Source organism: Bos mutus, chromosome 19 (genome assembly GCF_027580195.1).
Source record: "Bos mutus isolate GX-2022 chromosome 19, NWIPB_WYAK_1.1, whole genome shotgun sequence".
In the NCBI taxonomy this organism is placed as follows: Eukaryota; Metazoa; Chordata; class Mammalia; order Artiodactyla; family Bovidae; genus Bos; species Bos mutus.
The window spans coordinates 26,128,837-26,155,828 of NC_091635.1; the positions used below are offsets into that span (position 1 = coordinate 26,128,837).

Genomic DNA, 26,992 nt, shown 5'->3' on the forward strand with positions numbered 1-26,992 from the left:
TGTGGTTGACAGGTGGACCCTCCAGGGGCACAGGCCCTGCAGATGTACATGCTAAGTCGCTTCAGTCATGTCTGACTCTTTGTGACCCTATGGACTGTAGCCCGCCTGGAAGCTCTGTCCATGGGATTCTCCAGGCAAGGATACTGAAGTGGTTGCCATTGCCACCTCAGGGGATCTTCCAAACCCACCTACTGAATCCATGTCTCTTGAGCACCACCTTAGTCACTGCTTATTAACAGCATCTGAAAATGAGTGACCAAAGGTCCTGACTCTTACTCAAACTCAAGCCCAGATTTAGCCCAAGCAGTCCCTGAAACTGAGACCAAAACCTTCTAATTAGGAAAAAGATAAAAGGATTATTTCCAAAGGACTCACATATAACAGGTGTGTACACAAAGCTTTTTTGAGTTTTATTTTTTTCCCCGGGTTGGAGATTCATCTTCTAACATGCATGCATCTTTAAACAGTAACAGGGTCTCGAATTGTTCCGAGCAGACATTAGACAAGCACAGGGGGTTGAAAATTCCTATTTAAAAAAATGGAAATTGCAGTGGGAAATTGAGAAGTCACACACGTGGTAGGGTGGTAGTTTATCCTGCTCCCCCAAAAGCTGAATCTAAACTTCACATTTTTTTACTACAAGGACCTGACCTGATGCTTGGGTGTGCTGAGTGGCACCAGGCCTTACCCCCAAAGGCTGTTGGTTCCCACTTCCTCCCAAAATGGCTCTGAGCAAGGAGAAGGGACTCCTCTGGAAGTTTCCTCCCCCAGCCTCCAAAGGATCGCCAGGGACAGCCAGGTCTCCTCTTCCCTTTGGAGACACTTTTCGTAAGTGTCACATTTCAGAAGGCCAGGGCTGCGTCACAGAGCCCCTGGAGATGGCTGGTAGATTTGGGGGCAGTTTGAATGTTTTCCCTTTGATTCCTGTGCTCAGGTTGGAGCCCCCTCCCCACATTTCTGCCAGAAAGATGTGGGGTCCCTGGAACTGGGGGAGCCACAGGTCTAAGGCCAGAGCCTTTTAAGGGTGGTTTTAAACACACCGTCCCTTCTGGCCCCTAACATTTGAGTAGCTCAAATGCTGGGGATTGCTGAAATTTTCTCTTCAACTTGATAAAAAGACAATTAGAGGAGGGTGGGATTGGCTACTGAGAAAAGTCCTGGGTCTTTGGTCCACCTCTCGGGGCAGACCCTGGCAGACTGTGAAGAGGGGAAAGTAGGGCAGGAGCATGTAGTCCCAAGCCCTGAGCACTACCAGGGAACCTGTGTGAGGCCTAAACAGGCAAGAGGAACGCAAGGAGGAAGAGGGAGCAGGGAGGATAAGCTGCCTGTAGTGGGGACCTACGGAGTGCCACTCAGCCACAGGGGCAACTTGTAGCACATGCCACAGACCAGTAACCCCTGAGCTAAATAAGGAGACATGGAGCACTGCCTCGGGCTGTGCCCCTGGAACTGCTGGCTTCCTAGCCTGCCCCGTAGCCCCCACACTGGAAGGCACAGGGAAGGAGCTCGTACTGGGGGATGAAGACTCAGTGGTTCATTAACAGGAACCAGGGCCAGAGGCCGCCTTCTAGTGGTTGAGGTGGAGTTTTCAGGGGAACTCTCGCTTTGGTGGGGAGACCTGGGAGATGAGAGTTTTCTCAGCACAGACTTTCAGAAGAAGAGGGGCAGGATGGGAGGAGCTGTGACTGGTTAAGTGGTAGAGGGAGAGAATGGAGAAGAATCCTCCCTTATCCCCAACCAGGCCCCATCCAGGCAGCTGTGTCCTGTTCTTACGCCTTTGTTCTTACAAGACCCCAAATTATTCTGGGATGCCATAAAACCATTCAGCTTTTCTTCTTGGCTCCAGAGTGATGGTGAGGGTAGTCACTTGCCCCTGGACGCCTTCTACTGCCCAGACAAGGCATGGTAGGACTGGGAAAAAAGCAGGGACAGACAAAAATTTGGGGATCACTTCACTTTCTCTACATTCAAACTGCAAACCAAATTTAACATCTTCATCCTTAACAAAAAGAAGAGAAAAACCTTGTATAAACCAAGATAAATAGCTTTCAGATATTTGAATGCCAAAGGAATTAAAGGACCAAACCCAAGGTTTTGAAGATAGCAGAGAATGACCTTTAAAAAAAATTTAAAATCCACCAAACCACAGCTTAAATGTTTTGACCCAGTCAACAATACTGTCAGAAAAACAAAAAGAGCATTTAAAACAGAATGCTACCTCTCAAAATGTAAACAATATACAAAAAAAAAAAAAAAAAACAAAAACCACACACCCCACAAAAACTCAATGTTAAAGAAGTTAGATATCTGGTAGCTCACCTTTAACTGGGAACAATTGGTTACACTTTTCATACACATTATGAGGGACATGATCAGCAGACCAAATGGCAGGAAGCTGGAGAGAGCCCAGGGCTGTGGAGGCCCCGAGAGGACAGCCTGCCAAGCTCGGGAGTTGCTGGGCCCGACCAGGAGCAGATTCAAATTTTCATTCTTGATTAGAAGATGGGGAAATCAAGTCCAGACATTATTCCTACTAACCCCTCCCTAAGTGAAATCTGTTTCTCCATGAGCCACTTGGTACAAGTTTCCCAAGTCACTTCGCGATCTTGCTGCTGACGTCCAGAGATACCTACAGCCCCTTTCGGGGGTCAGGGCAGTTGTCTGGCCCATTTGCCTCTCCAGAAGGGTTCCGACAGCCCAGTAGAGTCCAAGAACATGGTTTCCATTCCTCCCTGACCTAAATGCTGTGCATCGGGCACAGAGATGTTGCTGGTTCCTGCTTCAGAAGCTGAGCTTGGCCAGGTTGAAGAAAGCCTAAGAAGCCAATCCATTCATTCAAAATGGTTCCACAAACTTCCTTTCCATTTGCAGTTATCTACAAGTTTCACCACATCTCATCCCAAGTCCCCAGTTCCTGGTGAGGAGGTGAGAAGACGCAGGAATGTACCTCCCCCAGCACAGAGTTGTTTTCTCTCCTGACCAGGCCAGACTGCTCTGATGGCCTCACAAAAGGACGCAGTTCTGAGGCCTCAGTAGCAGGTTCAGAAGGTGGTAGAGATCCTGAAGGAAGCAGCCAGATGCCACTCCTGAGGAGGCCTGTGGTGGCAGGTATACAAAAAGTCTATGCATCAAGGAAACACAACTCCAAGGCTGGGCCAGGCTGAACTGCACATCAGGCCTCCAAATTGTATTTCCCAGGTCAGATCCTCAAGTGACTCAGAAGCAACCTCAGGCTTGGGTGGCACACTCCAAAGGGGAGGGCGGGGTACACCATTCCTGCTGGCCACAACCATCCAGGCGACACATTACTGCATGGAAGCCTTGGGGCTTGAAGAGGTATCTCTGTAAGGAGTGCCCCAGGCCCCGGCTAAAAGCTCACCTACAAATGAGAATGCCTGGGAGAAGATCTGAAGGAAGCAAATGGATGGAGGGCACAAGACCTCATTTGATACTCATCAGCTTTTCTGGAGTTTTCTCAAGGGGAAATAACCATGTAAGCATGAGGGTCCTGTTATATCCAGAGGTGCTTTCTAGTTCCTCTTGACTCAGTGGGAGACAGGCTTCATTCACAGAGATGATGTCTGCACTCCAGGGGCTGCAAAGAGCCTGGGGCTTGGGTGATGATCATGGGGTTCTCTGAGAACCAGCGGTCCCCCAACCCCTGACCATCCCGTGAGGATGAACTCATTCCCCTCTGAGCTCTTTGATTCTGCTCCAAGATGCCTGATGCTGACCTGGAGCACGCCTTTGGGAGGGACAGCGTTTAGATGGAGGAATTATGTAACATTTCACTTGGAGCCGAGGCCAGAAAGGTAGAGGAAGCTGTGCACAATACTCCATGAAACTAAGTCAACCAGACAAGATCAAACGCAGCAGGGCCGAGGTGTCTAACCTCTTCTCCGGCACCAGAGCATTTCGCTCTGAGAGGACCCTTCGCTGGGTCTGTGGGTGCTTCTTTAATTGAGGGAACGGAGAGCAGGGCAGGGACAGGGATGGTGGATAGGGTGATGACATAAATCATTATAAATAGCAAATCTGGAGCAATGAGATTTCAGAAACAAACCCCAAATAAACCCAGAAAATCATCTCTAGCCCCAAGGTATCTTACAACGTTACAAGGCAACAAAAAGGAAACACCTTTTTAACCTAGGTCAAAGGCGGGGAAATCAAGGGTAAGCAGATGAGGCTACATCCTGTGAGCACACGCACGCATGGCACATCCCCTCCCCTCCTGCTGGAGTCTCTCTCAATGTCACAGGCTGCAGTCACCTTGCTAAAGCCCTCCCCGACCCCCATTCTGCTCCCCGCCCTCCCATCTAGCCCAGATAACACCTTCTCTCTCTTCCAATCCCCGACCCCACATCCAGCACGCTGGCTCTGGCTGAAGGTAGACGATAACTACGTCAGGATGTTGGACATGAACTCGTTGAAGCGCTTGGAGTACTGCTCAGGGTTCACAGTCGAGATCTCGGCCCCCGCCTGTAATACACAGAGGCCCGTATCAGGAGGTGGCACTGCCCCGCTCCCAGCTGGGCGGGCCACCTTGAGAAATCGTTCCCATGTCTCAGAAGTGCCTTGGCCCTGCTTTGCTGATTCACAATCCCAGGGCTGCACCCACTGAAGCAAGAACAAGGCAGTGGGGAGGCGGCAGAGAGGCTCCAGAGCTCTGTGGGGGCCCGTCTGGAGAACAGTAGCGTGAAGCCCATGGGGAAACAGGCCTCTGGGGAGCAGCATGGCATGTAAACACAGCTATTACCGGCAGTCAACAAGATGCACGGCATGCCCAGCAGCCTGGGGGAAAGGAGCCAGAGAACCTGGGGAAAAACCAGTTGGGCATTTCAGCCAGCTGCAGCGTGGGGATGGGGTGTAGATGGCAAAGAGAGAACACAAGGCACCCAGGCAGGGCCAAGGGGCAGGAGAGTCTCCTTTGAGCAGGAGCCCTGGGGGCCTGAGGGCCTGCCACCCGGGCCTAGACGGAGACGGGAAGAACTCACCCCGTGTTTCACTGTTTTGGCAGCGTGCGCAGCTTTCTTCTTAGCATCGTATGGTGTGAGGATATCAATGATGGCCATGAAATACACCTCCTTCTTGGGGGCACCTGCAGGGGGAGAGGAAGCAGGAAAGGAGGAAGAGGCAGGGACAAGGGCAGAAAGCAGCTGTGTCCTTAACCCTTCAGATACGACATCCAGATTCATCCCTGTCATTTTGAATCTGAGAAAAGAAATGACCCATGGAGTCCTTCTTAGAAGCTTTCATAGCTCTCATCTTATCTGATCTTCACAGCTACCCTGTGGGGTTGACATGACACTGTTTAGGAGGCTCTGTCCCTCCCATGAACCTGAGCCAACCAGGCCTCAGCTATCCAGGACACGCACAGAGGTGAAGAAAGGCCTGAGAGAAGGACCTCAGGGCCCCAGAAGACAGAGTTACTGGTGGTGACCCTGGATGGCAGCCGGAGGCAAAAAGAGGCCAGGGTCAGCAGTTAATAAGGTGGAGGCTCAGGCACCCACAGGGCATCTGAACAACAGGCCTGAAGCAGGGGGTGGAAGGAGGGCTGGAGGGGCCTGGCAGGCACAGGCTCCTACTTACTTTCATGGCTCTTCATGGCATAGACGTCAACAGAGGGGTCAAATTCCCCCGGTCCAAAGAACCGGGGAAAGCTGAGGAGGTTGCCTGGGCTGTCTGGAGGCGTGCCGTAGGAGCAGAGCAGGCTGCCGCCCATGCCGTCGTTCTCACACTCCTCATCCTCGGCCCGCTCCTCCACCTCCATCTCCTCCTGCTCTGCCCGGTCCACGTCGTGGATGCCCACCAGCAGGCTGTAGTCCATGATCTTTAGCTGGGCCAGGAACTATGGAGGTGGGGGAAGGAAAGGCGGAAGGCAGAGGTTAACACGGGACATTTGGCGTGGCAGATTAGCATCTGGAAAGGGGAGAAAAGGCACTCCTTCAACTTAATTCTCCCACTCTGAAACACAGCAGAGAACAAGACATCAGAGTCTCTGCCCTGGACAAGTTCGATGTCTAATGGTGAAGACAGTCACTCCACCAGGGCAAGGAGCTGTGTGAGTCCAGCAGTGGGAAGAGGGCCTCCCTGAGGAAAGGAGTCGAGGCTGATCCTAGTGAATGAAGACAAGTCAGGCAGGTAGAGCCTGCAGTAGTAAAAGCAGAAGGAGCCCTGCACGAAGAGGGAAGAGGCAATTCCATCTGGGACTGAGAGGCCATGGTGAGCTGGAGGGAAGAATGGAATGCTGCACTGTGCATTCCTCATCCATACAAGCACTGGGAACAGCACTGTGCTCAAGTCTCCTGAGCTAGGACTCCATAACCTGGAGAAGAACAAAGAGCGTGGGACGACAACCACAATAGAGGGTGGCTAAGATACAGATGCCTAACAAAAAGAAGTTTGTAAAACCCACGTTCACAGCAGCATTATTCACAACGATGAGTGGAGATTAATTTTATGTGTCAACTTGACTGCACTACTGGGTGCCCACAAATGTGGTCCAATGCTATTCTGGATGTGTCTGGGGTGGTGCTCGTGGATGAGATTAACATCTGAACTGATAAACTGATAAAGCAGATTGCTCTCCCTAAGGTAGGTGGGCCTCATTCAGTCAGTTGAAGGGCAAAAAGAATAAAAAGGCTGACTCTCCTATGAGTAAAAGGGAACTCCTCCTGCCTAACTGCCTCTGAGCTGGGCCATGAGTCTTCTTCCTGCCTTCAGACACAGACTGAAAAAAACGTCAGTTCTTCCTGCGTCTCGAGCCTGTTGGCCTCTGGACTAAAACTACACCATCAGGTCTCTTGGGTCTCCAGCTGGCCAACTGCAGACAGATCTTGGGACTTTTGTCAGCCTCCATAATCCTGTGAGCCAATTCCTTATACTAAATATCTATCTATCTACATCCTCCTCTGCTTCTCTGGAGACGTCTAACTAGATTAACTACTTAATCTTAACTAGAGACCAAGTGTCCATCAATGGATGAATGGGTAAACAAAATGTGGTGCATGCATTCAACGGAATGTTACTCAGCCTCAGAAAAAAGGAAGGACATTCTGACAAAAAGCACAAAATGGATGATCTTTGAAGACATTCGGTTCAGTTCAGTTCAGTTGCTCAGCCGTGTCTGACTCTTTGCAACCCCACGGACTGCAGCACGCCAGGCCTCCCTGTCCATCACCAACTCCCGGAGTTCACTCAGACTCACGTCCATCGAGTCAGTGATGCCATCCAGCCATCTCATCCTCTGTCGTCCCCTTCTCCTCCTGCCCCCAATCCCTCCCAGCATCAGAGTCTTTTCCAATGAGTCAACTCTTCACATGAGGTGGCCAAAGTACTGGAGTTTCAGCTTCAGCATCATTCCTTCCAAAGAACAAGTGAAGTAAGCCAGACACAAAGGACAAACACGGTGTGACCCACTCATAAGAGATCCCTGGAGCAGTCAACTTCATAAACACAGAGTAGGATGGGGCTGCCAGGGGCACGGAAGAGGAGGCAACGGGCACAGACTTTTCACCCAGGAAGATGAAAGGTCCTGGAGACGGATGGTGGCAGTGGCTGCACAACCGTGTGATGTGCTGAGCGCCGCTCAGAACCAGTCTCAGAGGGCCGATTTTATGTTATGCATATTTTACCACAATAAAAAAAACATTTTCTAAAGTTTATACAGTTTGGTTGTAATGAACAGGCTCCCAATTTATTAAAATAGGAGGCACCAAGTTATCAAGTGGTGCAGATATCACATTCATTATTTAGCACGTGTCCTCTCCAAAGAACTTCTCCACAGGAAGTCCCCTGCCAACCAGAAAGTTGCAAGGCAAGTGGAGAATCTGAGCCAGAGAAAGGCACGGTTGGTGGGTCTTAATAGTTGGTTTCCTGTCACTCTGACACCTGGATGCTCCTCCACTATGGGGATAACACCAGAAAGGAAGCTTGCAGAGGAGTTTCAAAAGGAGGTTATAACAGACAAGAAAAGAAATGAGGGAAAGCACTTCAAACTGAGTTGCACAGGTTCAGCCAGCACAAACTGTGTCCTCCCAAATGGAATGTGTACTTGCACTAGCTTTACCCACACGGCTCAAATCACTACCTTCCTCTTGTCCACACTCCTGGAAGTGGTGAATTCAATTTTCCTTAAGGTTAAGGAGGCTTCTGTTCTGGGGACAAGAGCTCAACCAAAGTAAAATCATGGGTAAGTACATACCTCTACGTCCCGTTTCAGTTTTTCCAGGAAGTTCTTTTTACTCTCTTCTCCTACATGCAGCTTCTGCCCTTCGTTGAGGAAGTCATTGTCTTTGAAGGTTGGCAAGTCCTTGGCCTGAGAGAGCAATAGCAGTGTTAGGCTGGTGGCCTGCTTTGTTCACCTGCAAGGCTGTGGGCAATGGTACAGGAGAGGAAAGGGTCCTTGGCACAAAGACGGCCAACCTGCTGATCAACAGCTCTGTCCAAGAGTCTACACTCCCAGCTTCGGACAGGCAGAGATGGCAAGTAGGTGGCAGGAGTCAGGCAATGAGGACTGATCAAAGGACTTCCTTCTGGGCCTGGACCACCAGGCTTGAGCTACCTCGAGCTCAGGGCTCAAGCAGCCACTCACTGATTCAGGCTGGGCTGAGATGGAAGCTGCCAGCCCTCTAGGACTGTGAAGAACCCAGCAAGGGCAAAGGTGAAAAGCTGGTGACCAAGGCCTAGGCCAAGGATGAGGACAGGCAGGAGCTTAGAGACACAGTACTTCACACCCACAGACTGCATGTCTAGGAACTAGGCTGGACGGCAGCGGAGGAAGGGACCGCAGGGGTGGGAGAAGGTGTTTCTGATTCCAAGTGACCCATTCCACAAGTGATGAGCACAGACCCCACATACCTTCTCCTTGTCACTCGCTTCTCTGGCAACAGTAGAACCCTGAAAGGATAAGAGCTGTCAGGAGAAGTCCAAGCTGAGGCAGATTCCGCTGAGCGAAAAAAACATGGACCAGTCTTTAGGGCGAGGCAGCAGGTGAACTCAAGTAGACTGGTTAGACTCCTAGAGGGGCCAGGAGGCAGCAACTTGTTCACTTCCTCTGTCACAGACTGTACAGAGCTCTGACTATAACCAGACCCGTGCTCAGGAAATAGGGCGGAACTGAGAGACTCAGTCCCTGCCCTTAAGGAGCTCTCCTTCTAACAGGGGAGACAGACAGTAAGCAGGAGTTACACAGTTAATTAACCCATTAATTACAATAGTGCAAAGTGCTACAGGTGAGCAGGCAGGACTCTCTCACCTGTGCAGCATGCAGTACAGGCCCAGGGTCTAGACTAGATAGGGGTTTGGCCAAAGCCTGCTTCTTGGAATTAGTGATGTTTGAGCTGAGCTTGAAAGGCTAAGTAGGAAGTGATTAGGTGGAGGAAGGTGGACATGGAGAAGAGGGCGGGGAGGGAAACAATGGCAGGCAGCCTCTGAGATGCTGGGGGTGTGGAGAGCATGGGCACCGTGGGAGCAGAAAGGAGGCCAGTGCAGCCGTGGCAGACAGAGGGGGAGGGGTCTGAGGGACCCGGGTCAGGAAGCCAGGTTCGGGAACAGCGGAGCACTGCGGTTCACAGGCACAAGTGTGTTTTTCACTGTGTCTAGAAATGTGCCTGTGCACAGTCCATGAGGCCTGGACAGCCGCCAGGGTGTGTGTGCCATAGCCTGTCCCCACCCTGCTGCCCTCGGTGTGCACATCCCCCTGACAGGAATTGAAGAACATTCACTGCACATAAATAGGAGACATTTGGGGCTTGAATAGCCTCCTGTCGCTGTCACCTGGACACGAGACAGCCTTTGGCTCAAGTGGGTTAGGAGTACCAACTCTAGAGCCACTTGTCCACACCAAAACCTATGCCTCAGCTTTCCCAACATGTGAAAGTTGCAGTTGCAGCCCCTCCAAGCCTCGGGGAGAGAGGGCCACAGAGCTGGGAAACACAGAGCTCTTACCTTGAGGTCGTACTTGCGATGTACAGTGAGCCGATGGCTGAAAACGTTCCTGGTGACCACCATGTAGGTTTCCACACCATCCACGGTCAGGCGGTACATGCCCAGGAACTGTGGCAAAAGGGTATTGCCGTGACACTCCACTATGAACTACAAAGGAAGGGAGGAAAGGAACAGGTGAACATGCCGGCAGACAGGGCTCTTCCCAGGCTCACATGCCCCCTGGGATTCTAGCCTCTAGACTGGTGCTGGTTTAGTAGCTAAGTCGTGTCCGACTCTTGCGACTCCATGGACTGTAGCCTGCCAGACTCCTCCGTCCAGACTCTTGCGACCCCATGGACTGTAGCCTGCCAGGCTCCTCCGTCCATGGGATCCTCCAGGCAAGAATACTGGAGTAGATTGGCATTTCCTTCTCCAGGGAATCTTCCCAACCCAGGAATCAAACCCAGGTCTCCTGCATCGCAGGCAGATTCTTTACTGACTGAGCTACAAGGGAAGTCCAGCCTCTAGACTGCTGCTGCTGCTAAGTCACTTCAGTTGTGTCCAACTCTGTGCAACCCCATGGACTGTAGCCTACCAGGCTCCTCTGTCCATGGGTTTTCCAGGCAAGAGTACTGGAGTGGGGTGCCATTGCCTTCTCCGGCCTCTAGACTAGTGGCTTCCAAACCAGATTCTGTGAAGTCATGGGGTTCCTCAGACCTGCAAAAGGCAAGGCCACCCCTGCCCCCAATTAGAAGGCAGACTGAGAGGCTGAGCAGGCCGTGCAGAGCCCCTTTGGTTTCATACGGTTGGGATTCTGCAGGAAAATTACTGATCCCGGCCTTGCATCCTCTCTGCCAGCCTGATATGGGAAGCCGGAGGGGAGAGATGGGGTGCAGAGGCAGGGCTGTGAGGCGGCCGTCTGGGGAAACAGAATGGATTCGCACTCACCACTCTCGCTCATGCCAGACCCCAGGGTTTTCTGCTCTAACTCCCCAAACGCCAGAGGGCCCCTGCACCACCTCTCAGGTGCCCACAGAGAAGCCAGTTTTCCCTGAAGACCCAGGCAGGCTTCAGACAGGCACCCCCTGCTCTTCCCACGGACAGGTTCCAGAAGAGAGGCGAGAGGGAATGGGAAAAGCAGCGGCCCTGCTGAGCCGACAGGACCTCTCTCAGAAGAAATGAGGCAGGTGCCAGAGGGTGAAAACTCCCCAATTCTGACGAGAAACAGCTGGTCAACTGGGACTGCGTCCATAACACACCTTCATTTCCTTCTTCTTTTTCTCAAGGAGGAATTTCACCCCACAGAAACACAGCCCCAGGGGAGGGCAAGTGCCTGGTTATCAGGAAGCACCCGCCATTACCAGAGAGGACCCAGCCCTCCCCAGGAAGCTCTACCGGAGGCTCCTCTCCCTCTTCCAACCCATCCTCTGCTGTTGAGGTTCACGACTCACCATACCTGGTGGTATTTCTTTAAGATGTTGTGCATTTCAGCCACATCCTCACTTGAGACAGTCTTGATCACAAAGCGCCGGTCATAGGTAGTGAGGAATCGTGTGCCACACCGGCCCTGGCTGTCACTGTTGATGGGGGCGCTGCGTGTCACTGAATTCTGATGGACCAAGACAAAAGCTGGTCTTGGGAGGGGAAACAAGGACTCTGACTTTTCCTCTGAGTCTTCTCTTATGGGCCAGACTGCTCTGAAGCCAATAGCACTGAGGCAGATGAGACCTTACCTGCCCCCTTTCTCTTGGGAAATTCACATCTCTCCCAAGTCTTCCTTAAGAGAGACATGAGTTGTTCCTCACCCACTGCTCCTAATCCTTGACTGTGATGAGAAGAGGACCGACTGTGAAATATTTCTTTTCATTCTGATCCTAGAGAGCTGCTCTAGAACCTAAAACTCAGCCTCGGATGTTAGGGGCCTGGGCTCTAATCCTGACGCTCACAGGTACCGTGACCGTGGGAGAGCCACTGCACTTCTCTCCTCCTGAGTTCCCTCACCTGGAACACAAGGGAGCAGACCGAGATGATTCCCCCATCTCTCGGGGGTGATGAAGACAACGCTTAGGAGATATTCAAGAAGTCAAGCATAAAGAAGGAGTGGATAGAATTGTCTTTATTTTCTGTTATGTACCCTCATGCTAGAAATCTCTTCCTAAGGCAGGAAGCTGGTCCTCACTGCTCTGCCCAACACTTCTCCCCTCACCTCAAACTCCTGCTTGTCTGCCCAGAGCTGGGAGGCAAACCTGGGGAGCTTTTCTGGCTTTGTCCCTGCTCCCCCAGGGCCCCACTCCTATCAGAATCCGAAGCAGGAGAACCCTCAAGCAGGGAGGGAGTAGGGGAAGGTGTGAGTCAACCAAAGGAATGTGTTCACCAATCAGATGCCTGGAAAAGACCTCTGGTAGGTCAGAAGACAGAGGATGGACAAGAGCAGTTCCACCCCTGCCTCATTTCTAGGTGGCATCTCCTGCCTCTCTCAGTCATTGGTAGTCTCAGAGCAGAGTCCCCTCCCTGAACACCATCCTCCCTGCCCCTCTTCCACTCTTGAGCACAATTATTTGCCCACAAGACTATTAGAGAAATAAACAAGATGTGGTTAGATGGCCAAAGGGAAGGGAAAGAGCCACCGTGGAAGGAGATACCCCAACAACCTAGGGTTGCACTAATGGCAAGTTTTCAGAAAACCTCATGCTCTGATCAGGGCATGACAGTTCAGGGTTTGGTCCCAACGGGAGGGGCTGGAGGGCGGCCCACCACCTCTTGAACACGACCGTTCCTGATTGCTCAAGGCCCTGGCATCCCTTCTGCCTCTCACGTCCCCTATCCCTCCTCCTCAGGAGGCCCCCTGGAGCTGGTGGAGAGGGGAGGAGACTCTGTTTCTTGTGGTCTACTCTGTGAAAGACTTTCCAGGAGCGGGGTGGGAGGAATGACAGTATTATCCAAGATGCGGGCATCCATTTTATATTTCACTAGGCTGTACATTCCTCTTTCCCCCCAACAGACAACTGAAAATCAGCTATATTTTTCACTGCTACACAAGTGAAGTGGAAAATTCTCCCACCTTCAACACCAGGCTGTCTGCCAGAGGAAGAAGTCCAAGGAAGGTGCTAGGTGGAGAAGTAACAGAAGCCACAGATGGTGAGTCACACTAGAATGTCCCTGATTGGGACTGATTGGGACTGATTCCTTCCAATAGGTCAAAGGCCTCTGTGACATGATCACCCTCTAAAAGGGGCAGCTTCCTGCATGCCTAGCCCCCTCCCAAAGTCAGAACAGGGGACAAGTTTAGGAGGTGGCACTCATATCTGGCAAGAAGTTACACTACCCTTGAAGTAAGTCTTCCTTTTCTAATCTGTCTTATCTGCTTTAAGAGGCCTCATCTCCTGCTAGCAACAATTCTCTCTCTTTTAAGTCAAACTATGAAGGAGAAGGGTTCTTCAGCCTAGACTGGGAATGTCAGACTAAAATGAAGCAGCTTCCACAGACCCCTCTCCCTCCACCTGCGCTCCCTCTGAGGGAGGGGAGCCTAAACCTAGGAGGCACCATCAGAAGTACTTCTAAGGCCCTCATTCCTCCAAGAGCCCACCAGCACTGGACAAAGACTGCCTGGGTGGAGTGAGACCTGACAGGAAGACACAGCACAAGAATAGTAGCACATTTTTTTCCTCCACTTGTCCTGTGGCTTCCTGACCACCCCAGCCACACACCCCCCACCGCCCCCTGCCTCCCACTCCCTAACCCTCCTGATTTTTCAAAGACATTCCATACCTGGTAATCCTGATCGTCAATCCCAAACCTCTCCCGGAGATTTCGGAACACCATGGGGCAGTACTCCTTAAACTTGAAGCGGCTGGGGAGGTTCTCTCTGGGGAAAAGCAGAGACGTGTTTCTGTGAACTCCTTGCTCCTCTAATTCATATATCAGGGCTTCTCAAGCTGTGGTCCACACGTCACCTGGATCGGAACAATCTGCAGTGCTTAAAATGTAGCCCCCAACATTCTGGAGGTAAGTCTGGAAAGCTGCATTTTTAACACACACTCCAGGTGATTCTGAGCATGTTAAAGTTTAAAAACTTCACATTCCTTGTGCACATTCCTTAATTCCTTGTAAAAAATTAATCTAGCTGTATATTTATGACTTGCGTACTTTTGCTGAGTATGTGCTATCTTTCCATAAAACTTACACTGAGGTGGAAAAAAAAACCTTCCCTGCAGAGAAGTGAGACTGAGTGTGTGCCCTCCTTCATAAGTGCTGAACTTGCTACAGAAAGGTGGCTGCGTGTGAACAGCTGCTGTGAGGTAAATGTCAGTTTGACTGCTAAAGGGAAAGCCTTTTCTCATCAAAGGACCCCTCTCCTCTGGGGAGGCTCTTATCAACACATCCTGAAAACGGTTACACGCAGGACGTCCTGCCCTTGGCTTCCACTAGGATGGAAGGGGTGGGTGCTTTCCTAAGTCGACTGACCGGGATCCTATCTTTTTAGGAAGCCTTGTTTGCTGGCTGCTGGCACCAATCTATGTCTTCCCCACTCCTCAGTCAATGCATAGACTTTCAGGAGGGAAGAGAATTACCTGAAGGGATGCCTCCTCCAAACCCTCCATCTTGACAAGAGCCACCTACTTGGGAACTCCCTTTCAGAAATGCGTCCCTCTATTCTCATCACAAGGAAAAAATTTTTTTCTTTTTTTTAATTCTATATCTATATGAGATGATGGATATTCACTAAATTTATTGTGACAATCACTTCATGAATTATATAAGTCAAATTATCATGCTGGACACCTCAAACTTAAGACAGTGCTGTATATCAAATATATCTCAATAAAACTGAGGTGGGAAAAAAAAAAAAGAAATATGTCCCTCTGATTACTCCAGGATGGGAGACTTCAAGGAAATAAAAAGTAGAGGCTTCTCATGAAGGCAGGTCCTTGTCTCATAGTAAACAGCACTGCAGTCTAATAACTAGCACATAAACAGTTGTTGAAAAGACAAAAGGAATCAGTGAAAAGAAAGAAAAAAAAGAAAAAAACAAAGATATTGGAAGTTCACTTTAGGCCAAAATGTCAATGCGGTGGTGGACACCATGGACCCCTGGTACAATGTGGTACACGGTCGACTCCTGAGCCCTGACCTCTGGCAGAGAACAACCCCCTTTCCTGCCCCAGAGGTTAGGGCTGCCTCTCCTTCCTTAAGTGGTGTGATATTGAACGTAATAACAAATACATATTTAGTCTTTGTCCCTGTTCCTCGCACAGAGTTCCTAAAATCTTTGGAATTTGCTAAGTGGTAAGCAATAAAGGTGTATTTTGTTCTTTGTAACAAACCCCCTTCAATCACACCTGAATTTATGTTGATGAGGTGACTTCTGTTACACCTGTAAGGATGGGTGCTCATGGCCAGGGGAACCAACCAGGACTAGAGGGTTGGAACTTCCAGTCCCAGGCCCCTGACTTCTAGGAAGGGGAGAGGCGCTGCAGGCAGAACCAACTGCCAATGGCCAATGACTTCCTCAATCATGCTGTTATAAAAGTCTCCACAAAAATCCAAAAGGACAGGGTTGGGGAGCTTCCAGGTTGGTGAACACATCGAGGTCTGGGGCAGGTGGTGCACCTGGAGAGGGCCTGCAAGCTCCCTGCCCCTTCCCACATACCTTGCCCCATGCCTCTCTTCCCCCGACTGTTCCAGAGTTGCATCCTTTTATAATACGCCAGTAACCTAGCATGCAAACTGTTTCTCGAGTTCTGTGAGCCACTCAAGCAAAGTAATCCAACCCAGTGGGGAGGGTCGTGGGAACTGCCAACCTATACGGCAAATAGGTCAGAGCACAAGTGACAACCTGGACTTGAGACTGGCATCTGCAGGGTCGGGGGGTAGTCTGCAGGACTCAGTCCTTAATCTTTGAGACCTGATGCTAACTTCAGGTCGCTAAGAGTCAGAACTGAAGTGAATTGCAGGACACCTTGTTAGTGTCCTACAGAATTGCTTGATGTGGGGGGGGGAACCCACTTATCTGGTGTTAGAAATAAGCAGTTGTGTGAGAATAGAGGAGAAACAGTTTTTTCTTCTATACAGGTGGCCACTTAGCAAGTCACAGCTATGAAGTCAGACAGCTTCTAGAATACGATGTTATTACTCACTATGCCAGAGAGAGGCCACTAATAGATGTTTTCAAATCAAGCTTCTCCTCTGGGCTAACAGTCTGGGAATGGTGGGGTGACAGAATTCAGCTGGTGAGGTGGTGGGGACTGTGGGACAATGGAGAGTGGAACCAAGATTCAAATGCAGAAAGGAAGAGAGTGTGAACACCACATATTTCTTGGGTGACCCACAGAAGGATGAAAGAGCCTCTACAAGGCTTAGAGGAGGTCCCAAACTGTGCCAAGGGAAATGGCTGCTCCATCAAAGTCTGAGACACCAGTTTTAATCCAAGAAGCCACAATGAGCAAAATTGGGAAAACCGATTTTAGATAGCACCCCTGGGCACCATGCTCAGCCTGTGGTTCACACACTAGTTGGAAAGAAAGGAGCTTGGCTGCATCCCAGGTCAGGAACATGCCTGGCAGTTCTTGCCTCAGACTAAGATCAAGATAGGGCCACTGCTGTCAGCCTCGTACTAGACACCTCAGCTCCTGGGCAGCTCACTGTTACCTAGACTGGCCCTGGATGAATCAGCCTGCATGAGCCACAAGTCCTGAGGGACACTGAAGGTAGGCTGATGGAGGACCGAGATGACAGGACAGCACAAGCGGGAGAGGCGCATAATGAGCATGTTTTCCCAGCCAGTCTTCCAGCTCTGTGACCCAGGTGTCGCTTTCACACCACGCTAGGTGCTTGCTTGCCCCCTGACGGTGAGGTTTTGGGAGGCTCTCTGCCTTGAGGGAAAGAACTGCCTACAAGACCCACTCAGCTGGCCACTTACTTATTGAAGAGATGGTTGTCCACCTTGATCTTGCTGTAGGCTTTGAAGTCATCTGGCATTAGCATGACAGGGACAGGGACATTGCTCAGCTCATTGATCTGCAAAGCAAGGGGAAAATGAGGTTCTTAGCCAGGCCACCTGCCTCAGAGAGATAACTGCTACACCACAGATGCCACCATCTCACCAAAGACATGTCCGTGGATTCCCTTCTTGTCTTTACTTCTGTTCTTCTCTTCAAATATTTAATATGTTCCCAACTTCATCTCTACCTATTGTAACTCTCCCCACCTGATAAGGCCCACCTCCTCTATGAAGCTTTTCATGATTCTCCAGACTATAAATGTTCTGTTCTTTCCCATCTCAGAATTCCTGAAGCTTTGTTTGTATCCCTCTTCTGGCCATCTCACAGCCTCCCTCACATTGTATTTAATGCTCATAAACCTCACAAGCCTGCTTGACTATAAGTAGGCAAGATCATATCACTGATCTTTTTAAGCAAAGATCATCCACCTGACTCTTGGAGGCTCCACACAAGCTACCTGGCACCATGATTTGCATATGGTGGGTACTATGTAAGTGTATTTATCAAATGCAAAAATAAATGGATCAGGGAATAAATATCACCCAATATACATTGAGTATTCACTGAGGCCTTTGAACATCTTCATACAAATTAAAGGTCACTCCAGAAAGCAGCCTGGGGCAAGAAAAAATCGGGGTGGATTTATATGGGTGTGTAACTCTTACCTCCAAAGAATTAAATTTAAAGTGAGCAGAAGAGGTAGACATCTGGCTACTGGCTCACTCTCTCTCTCTGATTAACTACTTTCATCAAGCCAATTCCTAAAGCCACGTCCTGCCTTGGACTGAACTGGGGGAGACGTGGGAGGGGTGCCTTGCCCCCACTGCAAACAAGCCTTCTCATTGTCTTTCATCCCCTTCAGGGAGCTGGAGGCTGCACAGGGAACTGGCCTCCCACTGGTGCAGAGCTGAGAAGGCAGCTCCTGCCCTTCCCCATCCCAGTTTAGCCAATTAGTGGCCTAATTAGCCACAGATGTCCTCTTCCATCACAGCAGAGTATTTGACATTTGACCCTCAACCCAGTTGCCACTAATGCATTCAGGATTTAGAGAGGAAACCTTAGTCCTGACTTAATGGATAGGGGGCAGGGGGAGTACAGTCTTGGGTCTCCCGGATACTTTCCTTGCAAATCCTATTATCTCAATGAGGCCCCATGCGGCAGTGAGGGAATAACCTAGTCATTAGGACTCCTCCAGGAGCATAAATGGGGGGAAATACCATTTAATTTGCTGCCCCTTTCATGTTCCAAAGCTTTTTTATTTAGAAATGTCAGAGGATGGAGGAAGTTCACATTAATGCAGTAACTGGGCGGGGGAAACCATTCCTTCCTAGAGCTGGTGAAAAACCCAATTTACTCCTGGGGAAACGAAGGATATGTGTACGGGGAGAGGCCGTAGGGTAGTAGTGTTAAGTTGGCAGTGGTGCAAGAGCCTCAATAAACTGCTGGCAAAACTGACTGGCACAGATATAAAAGTACATCTTATATGATTCCATTTATATGAAATTCTAGAATCTACAGTGAGAGAGTCCAGTAAGACGTAGCCTGGGTCAGGCAGTCGTGTGGTTGACTGTAAAGGTACATGAGGTGCCAATTCTAGGTATTAGAAATGTTCTAAGTGCTGTTTAGGGTGATGACTCCATGGGTATGTACATTTGTCAAAACTGATCAAATTGTAGGCTTAAAATTTCCAGCATCCAGGTCTGAGACGTCCACCACTGGCTAAACCACCACGGACACATACAAAACCACCCTGCAGTTATCCTTCCGGGGAGTGCTCACAGGACAACCTGATTGTTAAGTGTACGCCTACAGAGGAAACCACTCCACTTCTTGTCTCCCTGCCAACAGAAACAATTCATGGTAGCTGTGCCACTTCCTTTTCCCATTAAGTCTGGCTCTGATATTTAAAGAAGTTCATGGCTCTTATGCAATTCTTCCTTTTCGAGCTTATACCTCCATCCTAGAAAGAACTCACCACTGGCCCAAAGAGTATGATTTTATACTAGAAGGTTCTGGTATCTGCTACTGATTGAATCTGGGTTAGGCTAAAATCAAGACTCTATGCCATGGTCAGGGCTTGTTACTGGGAGAACTAGGAAAGACTAAAACACCTACTTGCGAGGGGTCAACTGCCTCTTAGCCAGGATGAATTATTCTAACAAGAGTTGTTCATTATTAATTTTCTGTGTAACTCAAAAGTGTGGCATACTTTGAACAGTTGTAAGTTGGTCAGTTTTTATTCTCAACTATACAACCCAACAGCAGGAAATTTCTAACAGATAATATATTGCTGAATAATCCATACAGCTGAACTGTGTAGACTCACCCTCATTTCCATTGGGCCACATGTAGATGATTCACTCTAGGGATCAGCTGTACTATTTTTTTTTTAGTTGTGCTAAATTTTATATCCCCAGAGAGTTCTATTCAATTTCAATTGAACAAGCACTTGCCAAAATACCTACTACATGCTTCATTTCATGTTAGGGAGAAGAGTGTGTGCAGCAAGGGAGCGTTGTGTGCACTGCGCACAGAAAAGTGGGAGGCTTATCCTCTTATTGGGGAGATGAGACAAACCCAGGATACAGTGAAACTTGAAGTCAAGGGGCATTTAAGTAAGTCAGAACACAGGGGCGGCAAACAGAACAGCAGAGTTTCAGAGGAGGGTGAAAACACGGTCAGTCCCAGCACTCACACATCAGGCTAGAACGGAACCTAATGCCCCGCCTGGTGTTGCCAAGAGCACTTGACGCTGGAAGAACCTACAACAAGGTCACGTTACACCCTGCTTAAAAACCTTCCATGGCTCCTCACCAGCCTCAGGGTAAAGTTTTAACTCCTTAGCCTGGCATCTAAGGTCTTTCCGGATCTGAGACTCGGCTAAACTTGTATTCAGTTTACTTCTCTCAATGTAGCCTTACTATGTGCCCTTACTGTCCCAGAAGCCGCAGATACAAAACCGAAAAGATACGGTCTCTGTTTAGCTGGGAAGGCAGACAACAAATAACAAATAAAATGTGATGAGTGCTATAGAGTTATGAATAAAGGGAGATGAAACAGCAGACTAAGAAAAGACTGATCTGGGAGTTCCCTGATGGCCCAGTAGTTGGAATTCCAGGCTTTCACTGCCATGGCCCAGGTTCCATTCCGGGTCAGGGAACTGAGATCCTGAAAGCAGTGCAGCATGGCCAATAAATAAATAAAATTTATAAAAAAATGACTGAGTCTGCCTGGGAGTGGGAGAGCTGGCTGCTAGAAGAAGCTATAGAGAAATACAAGTGAGAAAGGCCTAAGAGGTAGTTCGCCAAAAAAAAAGAACAAAACACAAAACCCAAGGAAGGGAATCCCAGCTGTGGGAACTATAAGCCTCAGAGGTAAAAAGTACATTGCCCATTTTTGGTAAGGGGGAAGGGCAGGGGGAAGGGCGGCAGGATAGAAGAGAGGTATGAAGAAGTGGAGGGAAATAGTACAGGAAAGACAGGTGAACGGCCTTGGACATTATCAATATTAGTAAATAACAGTTGCTTCTATTCATGGCATGTCTATAAGTGGTCAGTTCTCTATATTATTACGTATCATATATCTCACATATATATATATATTATTCTGTATTTCTAATACTTAATAGTCACATGAAATATTATTAATTTGATTTTGCCTTTTGCAAAAGATTCAAGGTCACACTCTCTCAAGGTCACACAGACAATATGTGCAGAGTCAGGATTTGCTCCTAGGTCTGCTGGTGCCAAAACCGGGGCTGTTGACACTGTGCTGTGCAATCCTTGCTATGGGCAGCTACCTGGACTAAGGTAGTGTTTTCCATTCCTTCCCTCTGTCCTAATAATCTTCAAGGTAAGTGTTATGCTCATTTTATAGAAAAGGAAAATGAGGCTCAGAGAGAAAATTACTACTCCAAAGCTATACTAAGGCACACAGCCTGAATTTGAACTTAATTTGTCCACTATATAATAACTTGAACTTATCTGTGTAGGCAATGGGAAGTCTTCTCAGGTTTAAGTCCAGGAATTCACATGATCAGATGGATGATATAGAAAGGTAATTCTGGAATCAAGTGAGGTTTGGAAAAGGCAAAGGTAAGAGATAGCAAGACCATTTATAAGGCTATTAGAATAGTTCCCAGGTGGCGCTAGTGAATCTGCCTGCAAACGCAGGAAACACAAGAGACACAGGTTTGATCCCTGGGAAGAGAAGATCCCCTGGAATAGGAAATGGCAACCCACTCCAGTAATCTTGCCTGGAAAATCCTATGGACAGAGGAGCCTGGTGGGCTACAGTCCATAGGGCTGCAGAGTTGGACACGACTGAACACATATATACACACACATAATAGTTCAGGTAATAGACTATAGCAGCAAAAACAGAAGAAGGAATAAAGCCAAGGGAATCATCTAAGATATGGCTAAATAACACTTTTTCTGTGAAAGCTTCCCTGTCTTTCCCAGGATGAACTACTCACTTGTTCCTCTGTTTATCTTTATATCCTAACTATCACATTCGCTTGGGTAATTACTTGTTTACACGTTTGATTTCTCCACTAGACTCTGAGCCCTGAGAAAGAAGAGACTATCTTACCCATTTTTATGTCCCTAGAACAATGGCTGGCACATAGCAGTTACACAATAAATGCTGGATGGAAGGACAGATGGCCAGAAAAAAGGGGACTGAAAGATGACTAACACTAGGAAAAAGAGATGGCAAAGCTGGTGTGACCATGCCAAAGATTCATGGTCTGGAGGATGGAAAAGAAGATTAAGGTTAGCTATTGAGGCTATGACCAGATTGTAAAGAGTCTTAAAAGCCCAGGAGAGAAGAATAAACTTCACTTGGTAGACAAAAGAGAATGACAAAAAGCTTTGAAGTGTGAAAGGCTATGACTAAAGCAATGTTTCCGGAAGATCTGCCTTTCTTTACTACCTAGCACACTTCTGGGCCAACCTCCTTCACTTTCAGCAGAAGTGCACTTGCAGAATGCAACTCATTTGAGTAGTATGATAAACAACATATTAGGGTGGTAAGTCTGTTGTATCTCACACCATGTAAGTGATTCCGGGATTATCCACATGATCAACTCTATGAGCCATCAGCATAAATAATGAGGAGGCTAAAACAAGCTGTATGAGAACTTAGGAGTAGTGAGTTCACGCTATGCTGATCTGATTGGACATGAAAATTCAGTTGCTAGTTCTAATCTGGTGAACTTCTGATTCCAGAAGCCTCCAACTTCCCTGTGTGACCTTCATTGGAATTGCTACCCAGGAAGCTTCCCGACACGTGCCAGGGTTCTGTGGGTGGCTCAGCAATGGGCTGGCCACCACTGGCAATCATTTGTTGCCTGCCACCATCAGAAAACTGACAAGTTGGGAAACACATTCCCGAGACCAAGGAGGTCCAAGTGAGATCGAAACTCCAGAAAAAAAAGAGAAGAACAGAGAGCCACAAGGGCCAACAAATCCACCCCTGGGTTTATTCCTCCTTTTTACACCTTGGTTTTTCTGCTCCTGTTTTTGAGTCTCAGTGTTCTCTGTGAGGTGAGAAGGTGTGCTGAAGGACAAATTCATCCAAAGGCTTCATAGAGCAGAAATATTTACTGAAGATTTTTAAAGTAGCAGGAGAAAAGGAAAAGGCAAGGAAAGGAGGTTCTGGGTCTGCATTAAGCAAAGAAAATGTGTGGACAGAATGGGGGAAGAATGTGGGGGAGAACTGAGCAGACTTAAGAATAAATCTGTTCCTCATACCATTCACAAAAAATTAACTTAAAATGGATTAGAGATCTAAATGTAAGAGTTAGATCTAAAAGAGTTTTTCTTAGAAGACTCTGAGTTTTTCTCAGAAAAAAATATAGGAGTAAATGTTCATGATCTTGGGTTTGGCAAAGCATTCTTAGATATGACACCAAAAGTACAAGTAACCAAAGAAAAATAAACTGGACTTCATCAAAACCAAAGAAAAATAGATAAATTGGACTTCATCAAAATTAAAAACTTGAGCTTCAAAAGATACCATCAAGAAAGTAAAAAGATAACCCGAAGCATGGGATAAAACATTTGCAAATCATGTATCTGATAAGGAACTTGAATCTATAATATATAAAGAACTCTTACAAGTTAATTATAAAAAAATAAATAGCCCAATTTTAAAATGAGCAAAAAAGTAACTGGCAAGGGATCTTAACTGGCCAATAAACACATGAAAAGATATTCAGCATCATTAACTATCTAGGAAAGGAAAACAAAATCACAATGAGATACCACTTCAAATCTAAGGTGGCTGAAATAAAAAAGACAATAACAAAGGTTGACAGGATTTGGAGAAATTAGAACCCACATACACTACTGGCAGAAATGTAAAATAGTACAGTCATTTTCAAGAATCAGTCTGGCAGCTTCCCAAATGGTTAAACATAATTACCACCAACCTCTCCTATTCCTTCTGATCACTGGGGTGAGGCTTCAAACATAACCAGTTCCTAAAATGGCCAAAAGGTTATCAAGCCACGTCTGCCTCCTCTGATCTCTACATACTTCTCCCAGGCCATCTCGTCCCTATCTCCAGGCCCCCTGAACTGTATTTCATCCACGAAAACACTAGTTTCTCTCTCTTTACTAGTTCTCCTCTAACAGATCCAAAGTCTTCTGAGCTTTTCTTCCTGTTTCCTCCATAAAGTCTAGGGGCTGCATCTCTTGTCCATGACAGGAGGTCCTGTTTCAATACTGAGTTCAAGGCCTCTTTTTCCACCCAGAAGTAAATCAACCACCTCATGGGAGAATATGTAACTGACTTGTGCTATAGATAAAGATGTATCCATCCCTCATCTACCATACACCATCAGCCAGAGACCATCAATGTCTAAATGCTCAAAGAGGTGAGAAACTAAAGAAACAAACAAAAGGTGATATTTTTTTCTATAAACTTAGATTGCAAAAAGTTGCAGCCGTGGGCTCTGAAGGAAGGGAACCTCCAAGAAAGGCTATCAATCCACCAAAACTGAGTGGTTCGGACTCCCTTGAGAACTGCAAGATTTTATAGTCTTCTGGGGAGATGCTCCATTTCACACGGGGACCCACAAAATCCTAGACCTTACTGCAGGTCAAGAGGAAGCAATAAAACTCTTGACTAACTGATCTTCAAAGCTGGGCCTGTCAAGGACAGCGGTGTCGGGTACCTTTCCCCTGAGGCACTTGCTCAGTATATCCAGAGGCTTGGGTCTTGCTTAAAGTCAATACCTTCCCAGACAGCTCTCAAACAAACTTTCTTAAAAGTTAGCAAAGAAAGAGGGTGACTGCCTAGTCAAAGAGAATCTTAAGATACCTCATTAGCAGAGTTTCACTGCCTACCTATGGGAAACCAAGTACCACACACACCAAGGGAACTGGCAGGCACAGGCACAGACATCTGAGCATACATTCAGGTTCTCTAACAAGACCATAATTCCCATCTATCCTGGAACTTGGCTGAGAGGCAGGACAAGGAACAGGAGGCAAATAAAATAAGACCTCTCATTCAAGCACATCATCAGCCAATGCAGCCCATGGTGTGGACAATGAGCTGCATTTTTTGCTCTGCAAAAGACCACAGGTGAACTAATTCTGCACTCAGGGCTTTCATTTCTTCATGTATAAAATAAGGGACTCAAAGTCCCTTCCAACTAGCAGTAATATTCCTGACTTTCAGACGACTACCAGTTCTCCACAGACAGGATGCCTTCTAGTGAGAAGCAAGCTCCACAACAAAATCAAGGATTGATTTCCAGGCAAGGACATAGGGTTCACATTTTAATGACCCAGTTTCCCTTGCAATATTGTCAGATGACCCCTGAGGCAGCAGGAAGCAGAGAGAACAAACTCTGCTGGACTGTTGGATCAAAGCAGCTCCCAGAGAAGATCAAATAGGTCAATTCTAAAGGAAATCAACCCTGAATATTCATTGGAAAGACTGATGCTGAAGCTGAAGCTCCATGTGAAGAGTTGACTCACTGGAAAAGACCTTGATGCTAGGAAAGGTTGAAGGCAAAAGGAGAAGGGGGCAGCAGAGGATAAGGTGATTAGATAGCTTCACTGACTCAATGGACATGAACCTGAGCAAACTCTGGGAAATAGTGGAGGACAAAGGAGCCTGGCGGGCTACAGTCTGTGAGATCGCAGAGTTGGACACCACTTAGTGACTGAACAACAGCTCCCAGAGGGTTAGGCATAAAGCCAGACCACAGAGAACCAGTGGTTCTCCCCACCCTAGCCAGGACCTTCACCTCAGTGAGGTCTTTGAAAACAGTAACTCAGCCAAGACCAGGAAAACTTGTTGGTTGTCTTCATTAGACCTCACCATACTCATGCATTTCCATATTAGAGGTAAAACTCTGGCTGGAACTATGGTTTATCAATCTCCAACCAGAGGCTCTTCCAGTAAAGCAAAGCAAAAAGTCCTGCTAGCCCTGCATCCCTTTGGCATCACTTGGTCTTGTGGGCAATTTCAAGTGCTCCGAGAAGTCAGGGAGCCTACAGAACTGATTGATATCCACAGAAAACTCAAGCCATTAGCTTCATTTTCTTCATTCCAAACTTTTAGCTGGTGAAGTGGCATTTCAAGTCTTCATACTTCCTCTCCTCATTTCTGGTGTAAGGACTCAATAAAATGGTCAGAATGCAAGAAGCATGTAGTTGGAAGAGAAAGAAGAAAGACCCCAAACAAACAGGACACAAAGTCCTCCAGCTCAAACACTGTGCAGCGTTCCAACTTCCTAACAGGAGCTATTGGACAATCCCAAAGCTACCCAAGGATCCAGGGAACCTCTTATCCTAACCATCATTACATACAATAGAAAGCACAACACCTGAGAAGTCAACATCTTTGACATGAACCCCACAGAATTCAGGTCCTCTGCTATGAATGGTCCTCATAAGCAGGCCTCACCTCCTCTCAGATGGTTACACTCTCCCTTCCCCCTAACCCAGGAAGACCCCAGTGAAGTGTCCATGGTCCAAGGAAGCCTGTGCTTCTCCAGTGGATACATCTTCAAGAAGAAAAAGAGGAAACCCAGGGAAGATTTCCAGTCGGTGGTAAGGAGGTCTGGAGGATGGGGAAACTCTGAGCAGCCACATCAACCAAGCGACCACAAACAGAGGAATACTCAGGCAGACTAATGCTACTTAACTCTCAATTGGACAGTGAGCTAGGCAGCCCATTACAAGGAACAAGGAGGAAAACAAATGCAACTAACGGGAACGAGGTGAGAAGAGAGGAAGAGGGGATGAAAGCCCTTTCATCCCACCCAGGCCTTCTCTCTGTGCTCTGGGGGTTGCCCGAAGCCAGACGCATGAAGCTTGAGGGGCTGGAGGGAAGGGGAGGACGCGACGGCACGCCACCGTCGGTGACACCGGGCCTCGAGTGGCGCGCGGGGAGGCACACCCGGATGGGACAGCGTGCAAGGGTGGGGTGGGCGTGCAACTGGCTCGGCTAGGGGTTGCAGGCGTCACTGGCTGGGCCTGCCGAGCGAGGGCCCTGGGGCTGCGGGGGGCGTGAGCACGCGCGGGGCCGCGCTCGGAGGGGCTGGTTACCGTGTGGTTCACCCCCCACATCAGGACGCTGAGGATCGGCTCGCTGGCCCGGAATAGCTTCACTTTCTGGCACACGAAATGCTTCTTCTTGGTCTTGGTCTTGCTGGCGCTGAGTGGCGCCACCGCCACCGCCGTGGTGCTGGTGCAGTTGGACGACATGCCCGGGGCGGCGGCGGCGGCGGCAGCGAAAGGGGGGGGCGGCCGAGACGGCGCACGAGCCAGCGGTCCCAGGCCTCCCCCGGACCGATCCCCACCCCCCGCTCCCTCACCGCGCCATGGTCGCGCCCGTCCCGTTACCTCCCCACCCCGCCCCGGTGGTTCCGTCCGCCCCACGCTCCGCCCTCCCCGCCCCGCCCCGCCCCGCCCCAGGGAGCCGGCCGGCCCGCTCTGCACCCCGCCCTGGGCAGTGCCGCAGCCCCGCCGTCACCAGGCCCTTTCCTCCCTGCCTGGGTGGTACCGCCCGTCCCGGGGAGGTAGCGGGCCGCCCAGCCT

At 48.7% G+C, this 26,992-nt stretch overlaps 1 protein-coding gene and 1 long non-coding RNA gene across 2 annotated transcripts; one reads left to right on the forward strand and one right to left on the reverse strand.

The window, feature by feature from the left end:
• Positions 1-387: 387 nt before the first annotated feature.
• PIP4K2B (phosphatidylinositol-5-phosphate 4-kinase type 2 beta) lies at positions 388-26,789 on the reverse strand. Its single transcript, XM_005898057.3, has 10 exons — positions 26,501-26,789; positions 16,847-16,944; positions 13,696-13,792; positions 11,384-11,536; positions 9,949-10,095; positions 8,860-8,898; positions 8,204-8,317; positions 5,590-5,848; positions 4,995-5,098; positions 388-4,479 (listed from the first exon to the last, which is right to left on the reverse strand). The coding sequence occupies exons 1-10, from the start codon at positions 26,657-26,659 to the stop codon at positions 4,399-4,401; spliced, it is 1,251 nt and encodes a 416-aa protein (XP_005898119.2). The 5' UTR covers positions 26,660-26,789; the 3' UTR covers positions 388-4,398.
• On the forward strand, positions 12,158-14,914 carry LOC138992110 (uncharacterized). Its single transcript, XR_011467988.1, has 3 exons — positions 12,158-13,065; positions 13,852-13,932; positions 14,411-14,914. It is a non-coding gene; the product is annotated as an uncharacterized lncRNA (long non-coding RNA).
• Positions 26,790-26,992: the final 203 nt, after the last annotated feature.

Excerpts from the sequence above, each read along its gene's own strand:
- PIP4K2B (XM_005898057.3), bottom strand. The coding sequence starts at position 26,659 with ATGTCGTCCAACTGCACCAGCACCACGGCGGTGGCGGTGGCGCCACTC. Across the intron at positions 16,945-26,500 it reads TGTGGGGGGTGAACCACACG|ATCAATGAGCTGAGCAATGT; the intron begins GTAACCAGCCCC and ends CTTGCTTTGCAG. Across the intron at positions 5,849-8,203 it reads AACTGAAACGGGACGTAGAG|TTCCTGGCCCAGCTAAAGAT; the intron begins GTATGTACTTAC and ends CCACCTCCATAG.